This window comes from Apostichopus japonicus, chromosome 21 (assembly GCF_037975245.1).
Source record: "Apostichopus japonicus isolate 1M-3 chromosome 21, ASM3797524v1, whole genome shotgun sequence".
NCBI lineage: Eukaryota > Metazoa > Echinodermata > Holothuroidea > Aspidochirotida > Stichopodidae > Apostichopus > Apostichopus japonicus.
Genome location: NC_092581.1, coordinates 14,600,395 through 14,609,878, shown reverse-complemented (window position 1 = coordinate 14,609,878; position 9,484 = coordinate 14,600,395). Strand labels below are relative to the sequence as shown.

The following is a 9,484-nucleotide window of genomic DNA, read 5'->3' as shown; positions in this document are numbered from 1 at the left end:
AATACTGGGCAGTGATGACCTTTCCTCCGGTTTGTGTTTTTTTACCCTGACGGCGAACCATAGAGCAGTTTCTCACAGTCTGTCATTGTTATGTTTCAGAAGCTGGTGCCGTGTGACCAAGGAAACTGTTCTCTGCCGCAGTCTGATTGCAGTGTATGCCAATTTAGTTTTTTCAAAGTGATTTCACTGTCATTTTGAATTTGCTGGACTAATAAATGTATACTTTTCTACTATGTAGCAGACATTATCCTGTATTTTAATGTGTAACTAAATGACAAATCCTAGGCCTACCCAAGACATAAATAAGAGGGGAGCGCCCACTCAAGGTGTAACCCATTGCTTTTTCCATATGTCACTGCTAGTGCTACTGTGTTAGGCCCCTACTCCCTACTAGTAGTATACTATAGTTTAAGATACTGATCTTATCTTAGTCGGCCCCAACCAATGGCACTAACTTCGAAGGGTTGTAACTGTACTACTAGCTTTAAACTTGAATGGACTTTTAAAAATAGATATTCTGTTACTTATTCTATATGCATATCGATATAATGCTTCCTCTCAATTCGACAAGGCAAGGGCTTAATCTACGGTGTAGGCTTGTCATCTGCTGTACCCAGTTATACTGCCTGACTTTTTAGTGTTAGTAGGCCTACAATGGAATGGAGCCTGGCCATGATATGCCAGACGTGTATTTAAGACGTTCAACAACTGGCTGCTTGGTTCAGGCTCCACCAGTTGTTAGATAAAGTTAAGGCCAAAATATTGTTTCTGTGAGTACTGTGTTCTGACGTAATTTCTTGGATAGTTCTAACAGTAAATGGGAATACAATCAGGTTAGTGCTTTATAATATTGAGCTTTAAAACATAACAAGTAGCCATATGCAGTTTAACTTAAGTTAGGCCTGTAGGCTGTACCATAAGAAGCATTAATTTGTTAAAAGTATAACCAGAACCAAGATATATTCAATGTACAGTAGGCCTATGTCAAAATTCCCATATGTATCAATCAATTATCAGTAATCCAGCCAACAATGTATATGCTGTTTTTAAAATTAACACCATAGCGATAGGTGATTTGGCTATTACTTGATGTTTAAAATTAATCCTCAAGGGTTTAATCATAGATCTGTCTTAAGCTTTTCAGGTGATACTTTTTCAACCTTTGTTACATTTATCTTTTTCAATTTTTTTTCAGATGTTAGATACCGAATGGTATCAGCTTGAATGCTTTTTGATGATTGTTACCTGAGGAAACATTCATGGTTCTTCAAATTATGCGAAGACACATCATCTGTTACCCATAATGCTGGTGATTTTCACATGGTGTGATGGCAGAAATCAGTCAAGATTTGAAAGAGCGTCGTCTTCATGATGTAGTGGAGGGACTTTTCCGAGAACAGAAGCGTGATATCTACTTGTATACCAGGGGACATCTGAACCACGATCATCTATGGAAACCACCGGATAAGGCATCTCATACTGCTTGGGAAAGCTCGGGCAAAGAAGTGCCAGTGTTATTGGAACCAAGCAAAATCCCCACCCACAGGAAACATGTGCAGGGTGACAAACAGATTATTGATGCAATGTGCAATTTTAGTGTAGGTACATCTGGAAGTGTTTATGTCCAACAAAAACAAACACAGGGCCACAAGCCTAATTCCTCAAAGCCATGGAAAGGTGAAAGTCAATCGCCCATGGGCGGTGAATCAAAGGACAGACTTCCAGCCTCAGACCTGCATCCCCAGAGGCCAAACACACAGGAAGGTTACATATCGGATAATGCATACGTAGAGGAATTAAGGCTACCAGAGTTGATGTTACCGGTGGCATCCAAGAAATCACCGAGGAGAAAGTCCCCAAAAGAAGGGAAGAGAAGAGGAAGTGGAGGATTGGAGACTCACCAATTTGTGCCATCTCATTTAGCTGGGATTACCAAGAAGGACCAATATCAACAGTTCAAGTTTTTTCAAGATGAAGTCCTTAGGAAAGGAGATGTTATGGAGAAGAATGTCTTAAGTGGGAAGAAAGCAGTAGAACATCTAGAGGAAAAGCTTTATGCAGTAAGTTTTTGGATATTTTGTTTAATATTTAACACATTCATATCTTGTGATGCAAATTTTGAAAGTTTGTGGATTTTGGTTGCCACTGAAAGTAAATACAAGATGTGAACAGAAACTGCTATGTATGTGTGCATTTGTGTAGCAATTTGTATATTCCGGATATCATTTTACACTGCAATACCATAACTTATTCCCTAAATACATTGCTTTGTGTTTTTAAATATATTTCAGGTTTGACAAGTTTATCTAATTTGCTTGATTAGACTGTTAGAAGGAAATCCAGGTAATGTTTTCTCCGTTATCACATAGCAAAATGCTATTAACTCCCTGATCATACAATACACAAGTGCAAAATGCACTGTTTGGTGGTAAATGTCACAGCAGTTATGAAATGCCTCAAATTTGCTTCTTACTTTTCAAAACAAGGTTATCAATTCAATTCACTCTTCTCCTTTTTCATTAGGATTTAATGCAGTTGGATATCACCAAGAGGCAGGGTGGACCAAACTTTCACAAACTTCAGATATACTCCAACATTTGGCAGGATCTGAATGAAGAAACACCTACTTTTGGCAAAATCCTTGCAGACATAAAGGTAAAATAGGTCCAAGTTGAAGAAACATTATTTTTTTCTTTTGTAAATAACTAATGAGTTTTGGTTGTTTCTGCAGCTTTGATGTGGAAAGGGCTTGAATAATTGGCCGGTGCAATATGTGACTGTGATGGCTCTGTCTGTATATCTACTTTTTACCATGAATACTAAATTCTAAGGATTTTATTTGTTAAGTATTACATTTAAACTGAATACTAGTGTTATTGAGATGAGTCAGGTATGTTCATTATGCTTAGAGAGTCTTAATGTCTTCTTTCATTGTTATCTCAGAGCCAGTACGACCAATATTTAGGGATACTCTTGGACACCCAACCTCACAGACACAGTGAGCTGTTAGGTCATCAGGTACAGAGTCTAACCAGTAGTGGGCTGGTCCTACCCGGAGAACTTAGAATCGGTCAAGAGCATGTTCAGAAGTTGGAAGACGAGGCCAAAGAATGTCTCGCGGAGAATGACAGGTGAGATGATCGGATACTGTGGGTTGGCTTTAATGGTATTCCAATGGCCAGAGACTAAATAATGATATTGTTTAGCAAGCAAAACTATGCTTCTTAGAGTATTATAACTTAATTCCAGTAAACCACAGTCTAACCTTTCATGTTGTGTGTGTAGATGTTCAGCAATCAATTTATCCCCCATTGCAGACAATTGCAGCTAGCTTGTAAGAGTGTTCATGATATCTGCAAATTGATGTTGGTTCATGGATATTATCACTCTGCATGCACTGGGTGGCATTTGACAATCCTGCCTTTCTATTGGGGGATGGGGAGAGGATGCAAATTTGTTATCCATCATGTTCATTCATGAGGCCCATTTGTGGCCTTCTAAAAAAGGGCACCCCATGGCCATCCTCAAAATCCTACCAAAAGTAAATGCGACAGACTGGAGTGGTTTTCACAGTTTTTTATCATTTTCGAATCAGACTACGGCAGGCGGTGAGAGAAGAGAAGGAAAAGTTCTCGCAATTACCACCCGATCAGAAACTTCCACAGACATCAGTCAACGTACCCAGGAAAGAAGGCGATGCTCAAAGTTTGACAGACCAAGTCTTAGAATTGCATGCCGATATTACCACCAAGTAAGTGCCCCCACAATGTCATTATAATAATAATAATAATAGTAACAACAAGCAACTTGTATAGCACAATACGTGATGGCTTCAATGCGCTTTACAAAACCTCCATTATGTAATCTTAAAGCCAAACCACATTCTATGTATTCTGCTAAAACAGATAGCTGGTGCAATTTTAGCAAATATCCAAGTAAACAAAAGGTAACATAACCAGAATGCTTGAATACAAGTTTTGTATGTATCTAGTCTGATTCTGCTGAGTAAAATGTAGAAATAGTTAGATAACTCCAAAAATAACCAAGTCAGCAAATCTTGCCTAGACTGTGTGAAGTGCTGAGATGATTATTTCCAGCCTAATTTCAGTGACAATTTTGAAAGATGCATTGAAACTAAAGTAGGCAAAGTACCCTCATGAAGACCATAAGGGTGTGGACTTTCTGTACTATTAAGATGTGTGTTGTGGTTACTTCAGTATTGTCTTTCAGTGTTGTGTGTACTATGGTATGTTGTTATCAATGTGTAATTAATGGAACTATCATGTTAAGAAACGATGAAATTTGTAAAGAGAAAGAAATATTGCTGGTATCACCATGGAAACTTGTGAACAGAAGGGTTAATTACAGTTAAGTATGAATACCTTGTAAGTAGATTTTTGAAATGGCCAAGTAAATGTGTGAATAGTATGTTGTAGCTTAATTTGACGTTATTGCCCTTAATCTTGCAAGTTTTATGTCTCTATATAGCATCACATATTGACAGGAAATGACTGTGATCTGATAATTCAAAAGAGAAAATAAAAATGTAATACATTAGTAAAATATAAGCTTAATGAATCCCGTTTGCCAAAAGTATGCCCCTCATTGATAGGGTTACCTCACTTACCTGGCAACATGCCCTGTACTCATTGTCATTGCTGGTTAGCAGTCTTCCCATCATTTACTCCCTACCCAAACAGAGCACTCTGTTCCTCTGACTCTCAACAAAAGGGTTAAATTCTCAACAACAGGGTTATTTGGCAATAAACTTTATAATCATTGCTAATGTAGGATGTCTTCCTTACTCCACTCCCCCCCCCCCCCTTCACCACCTGTTCAGCATTCTCTGTGTTGCCTGTACCTTAATTTTACTATGAAGATTATCTGTGAAACGAATGCTTATTGTTATTGAACTTCCTGTTTATGCTTGGTATTTCAGACTTGAGGAGATAAATCAGTTGAAGCAGAACCTGAAGGCGGAGTACGTTCCCAGCTCAGTCTGTCATCACCTGGAGCAAAACCTGAGAGATACTGAAGCTGATATCTTGAAGCTACTCAGTACAAACGAATACCTGGAGAAAACAATTCAGGTTAGAGTCCATCTTATTTACTGCAACCCCTCGCCCTCCCCTTAAACCCCTCCCAAACCCTTCTGCACTATGACCCTTTAATAGCCCTTCCAATCCTCCCTATCCTGCAACTTCCCAAAGGCTCTTCGAGCCCCTCCATCCAGCAACATTTAAATCTTTCCACCTAACCTAGGGTGGGTAGTAAGATTTCAACAGGTAACTTGCAAATTAGAACTCACTATCACCTCTGTAAGATGTGTAGGTTTGTTGTCATTATTATGCACTGGGGGGGATTTTAAAATCTTCATTCAAACCTGACAATTTTGAAGGGATGCGGAAAGGATGCAGATTTGCAAGAAAACATGTTCATTCTGGAGGTTCATTTGTGGCCTTCTACAATGGAATATCCCATAATTATTCACATGAACCAATTTTAGAGAAAACCTGGATCAAAATATTTCATGACCAGGTACGGTAAAGTATGTGGGGTTTGGGGGAAGGGGGGGGGGTAGGCAGCTCTTATAGTTGATTGTGGTAAAGTTTTTGATGATAAAATCCCATACCGATGTAGCTCATTTGCTTCCCTAGTCAAGTTTCCATTCAAATAGAGAAGTTACAGTCCAAACATTTGAATGTTTAGGTTACTATTCCTTGCTATTAATACGGTATGCATTTAAGTGTCCAGTCAATGGGATGTTTATTATCAAGATGAGTCTTTTTACTAACTTGCTCGTTAGCCTCCATTTGAGGAAAGAAATATCTTTAAGGATGTCTTATTTTGCTAAAATTGCCAGATCAACCGCAAACCATAAGTTAAGTCCCAGAGTAGTGGAAAACAAAACAATTTTATTTTTTTTACCCCTTGTTGAGCCAGGAGCTCTTTTGGGTAACCATTAAATCTGTTTGAAACCGCTTAAATATAGTTGTAAATTAATGAAATCTTATCTAAAAATGTTTTTGCACATTTTCTTTTGTCACACTTCTCTGGAAATTTCCTTGTTATTTTATTTATTCCAGCATGTTGAGAATGATATCGACAAAATATTTGAAAGGTTTGACGTCTCTGAACCAGACATAAGGTGAGAATTCGGGAAATAAATTAAGGATTCATGTGAAGCTACATAGTGTTGAATATCTTTCAACCTCCATTTTTTACTGTTTATTGTTGTAGTTCAAACTGATTCAGTAGCTCCTTGGTCAGTGCTGACCTTGGTATTTATGATACCTTTTGGGATATTCAGCATTTATTTTATAGAATTTATATTTATATAAGCATCCTAAACCACTTTTGCTAGCTTTGCTTGGGAGCAATTTAAAAGGTCAGTATCCATGTAACTTGGTTGCTGCAAGGAATACAAAGATCATAACGATTAATGTATAGATATAGCCCTAGATGTTCTACAAAGATGTTTGCATCATGTGATTTCCATATAATGAGGAACTGTTTGAAGCTGGCTACAAAGTTACATATTTTTTAATCTCATATAGCTTCCAGCAGACCTTTTAGGATGTTTCTGATGGGAAGTATGGGGCTCGGGGTTACTATGTTCTTGGCTTGGTAATACATTTGGCCATTGTGGGAAAAGAGCTCTGTGGGCTGAGTACAGGGGGGGGGGACCCCACCCTCGGAGGTGAAGCAGTCTCTTTCTCTCTGTCCTCCCTGTTCTTGTTTTCTTAAATTAATGAATGTGTTCCTCTTGATATCCCGCTTTTCGCTTTAACAAGTTTCTCATTTTTGTTTCGTTTTCAGGCAAATCTGGAAGAGTATAAATACACTGGCAAGTGGACTGTCTGGACAAGAAGACTAGTAGATTTCCTAATTGGAAAGAACTATTTGAGAAATAATTCGGAAATGAAATGATTTTCTCGTAATAAGTTTGTTTTGTACAATTATAAACATTTTTATTTTATATCAATTTGTACATGAAGCAAGGTATATGTTACAATGGTGAACTGTAGTTCACCCAAATTTGAGTATTCACCATTTTAGTTTTATAGTCATTGTCCTTTACCGTAATATTTATATTTTATCATCTATCATTTCATATTCTTTAAAGTTGATTCCTTTTGGTACCCATTTCATATATAAATGAATATATTTTTATTTTCAAGGAAAACTGGACCCAATGCTGTTGACACATTTGCTATCAAATTATAAAAATGTCCTCCCAAAGTTTCAACTTTAAGAAACGCAAATTTCTGTCACAGCATTACTGGTTATAATATGACACCTGTGACTTGCCCTGCAAAGTATTATCTATTAAATAATTTAATTTACTCCATTGCACAATTTACTCCATTGCACAATTCCTTAAAGGCATTGAAGACTCGCCCCAAACCACGTGCGGCCATCTGAAAAAGTTAACTTTCCGTTGCTTGCAAGTGACGTTTTGTTCGTGTCGCTACAAAATGCAGACAGTACAGTAATGAAACGTGATACCTTGTTATCTTGAACTGGACCTGAGATGTACATCGCTGTATCGTTTGAACACCGTGCTGTGGGTATTGGCCGCAGCTGTATGTACTGACTGTACACTAGTGTCTAATTACCGATAGCAAGCTGTGTGCATATTTTCTGGGACCGATGGTGGTGTCTAACACTTCTGCTACACCTCATTCAAAACTAGGTCAGATTACCGGCATTAGACATTTCTTTTTGCGCGAGTCTTCACACCCTTTAAAGCCCCATTTATGCATTCCATTTTAGACTAACAGAACTAACAGAACCCTCACTCTACAATCGTTTTTGGTACTGTATTATATATAATAATTATATGGTACTGTATTATATGTAAAAATAAAACAATGCATCGTGACAATGTACATTACCCAAAACTTTTGGCCCATTTGCAGAGATCATGCCATTGAAAAATGCAAACCAAAACAGATGTAATCGTCAAGAGAGCAAGTATGCGTCCCATTAATGTCTCGACCAAAACGATAACTAAGAATGGAACACCTTTGTTTTGGGTTTGAATAATTCATCGGCTCAAACACTGAGGAAAAGGCTGAAATCTTTGCGAAAAAGTGCATTGTCATGACTGTGATTATTTACTACACGGTAGTAATGATAAAAAGATTGTTTAGACCGTTGCTATTGAATGCAGGCTTCAAGTTAAGTGGCAGGAACATGGTCTTTAGTTTTACGGATCACCATAGATAGCTATTTATCAGTGAATCGCTGGGATTGTACAAGCATGGCTAACTGAAGTTGATAGATGAGCCAACACAAGTTAAGTGAAGCTTGCAGTTTCGAGCTACTGTATGTTTTTGAATGTTTTCTCACTTTAGTTTAACTCTTTGATAGAAGGCAGTCTTTATCTTAATTCTGGGTTAACTTTCTCCGTCCAAGAACGAACAGTGTGCTATGCCATCATTTTAATTTAATTAGCCATCATTAACTTTGTTTGATACAAGCTTTTCTTTTAAAGCTGTTGCAGTAGTTTTTGTATGAAAGAAACTTAAAAGAAAATACATGAAACAACCTTGAGATATTTCCGTCCAATTTATTTCTTTATATGACAGTGTTCTTGCGACTGTTTATAAATGTAGACAATTTCAGATATGTATAATAGAATATAAAATACCTTGAAAAAAATATAATTTATAAACCCATTCTTTGTATCATTTCATTTTTCAGTGGTTCAACAAATAACAGGATGGATTTACTTGAAAGAAAATGTTAGTGTATGATAGATTTCAACAACTACAGTTGTTATATAATTTAGCTAGTTACACAGAAGGCTATCAAATTGCTTGAATACCACTCCCAAAACTTTTGTCTATTCAAGAGCTTTGCAAGGTTTGAATTTATAGCTAACAGTAACAACACTATTGGCAAATTAACAAATAGCTCTTTAAGGTTGCCACTACCCCACCCACCCTAATATATGTTTTCTTCTGATTCAAATGGTTAAAATGTCAAATTTGAAAAAGCGGAGGTAGTGACAGCCATCATTGACATTAAAGTAATGTAGATTCCTCACGTATTTAACTTACGCACATATTGTCATCTTTTCTTCACATTCAGTACTAATGGATGTAACATAGACCTCATTAAGTTTACAGTAGTTTATCTTTAAGATGGTGGCATAAAATATTAAAACTTACTGAAAATTTAGTTTTATTTTTGCAATTTTTAAAAGATTACAGCAACACCAGCAAAAGAAAGGAAATTGAAACAGGTATTCAATTTATTGAGAAATGATGATAAAGACTAGGCCTTCAGTTACCTACAGTAGAAGGCATTTAGATTTGTAATAGAATGGGTTGTCTGTAATGGATTAGTTCAAACCACCTGACTTGCTGCACTGTTTGGGAAATATTTATCCAAGACTTTCAAAAATGAACCCTTGAAATTGCAGTACATGGTATTAAGCACAGACAGGGAAGCAGTTTCCACTTTCCAACTTTGC

At 37.0% G+C, this 9,484-nt stretch overlaps 1 protein-coding gene across 2 annotated transcripts; it reads left to right on the top strand.

Annotated features, from left to right (window-relative positions):
* The first annotated feature begins 16 nt into the window (after window positions 1-16).
* Window positions 17-8,684, top strand: LOC139963095 (uncharacterized protein C6orf118-like). 2 transcript variants are annotated; one of them, XM_071963608.1, is made up of 8 exons: window positions 17-153; window positions 1,196-2,060; window positions 2,524-2,655; window positions 2,944-3,131; window positions 3,596-3,751; window positions 4,940-5,090; window positions 6,087-6,148; window positions 6,820-8,684. In XM_071963608.1, exons 2-8 carry the CDS (start codon window positions 1,329-1,331, stop codon window positions 6,875-6,877), a joined length of 1,479 nt encoding a protein of 492 aa, XP_071819709.1. In that variant the 5' UTR covers window positions 17-153; window positions 1,196-1,328; the 3' UTR covers window positions 6,878-8,684. The 2 variants fall into 2 exon arrangements, with proteins under 2 accessions (XP_071819709.1, XP_071819710.1); XM_071963609.1 differs by having other exon boundaries at window positions 108-217.
* The last annotated feature ends 800 nt before the right edge of the window (window positions 8,685-9,484 follow it).

Coding starts and splice junctions, on each gene's coding strand:
- LOC139963095 (XM_071963608.1), top strand. CDS start 1,329: ATGGCAGAAATCAGTCAAGATTTGAAAGAGCGTCGTCTTCATGATGTA. Junction 2,061..2,523: donor TAGAGGAAAAGCTTTATGCA/GTAAGTTTTTGG, acceptor CTTTTTCATTAG/GATTTAATGCAGTTGGATAT. Junction 3,132..3,595: donor TGTCTCGCGGAGAATGACAG/GTGAGATGATCG, acceptor TTTTCGAATCAG/ACTACGGCAGGCGGTGAGAG.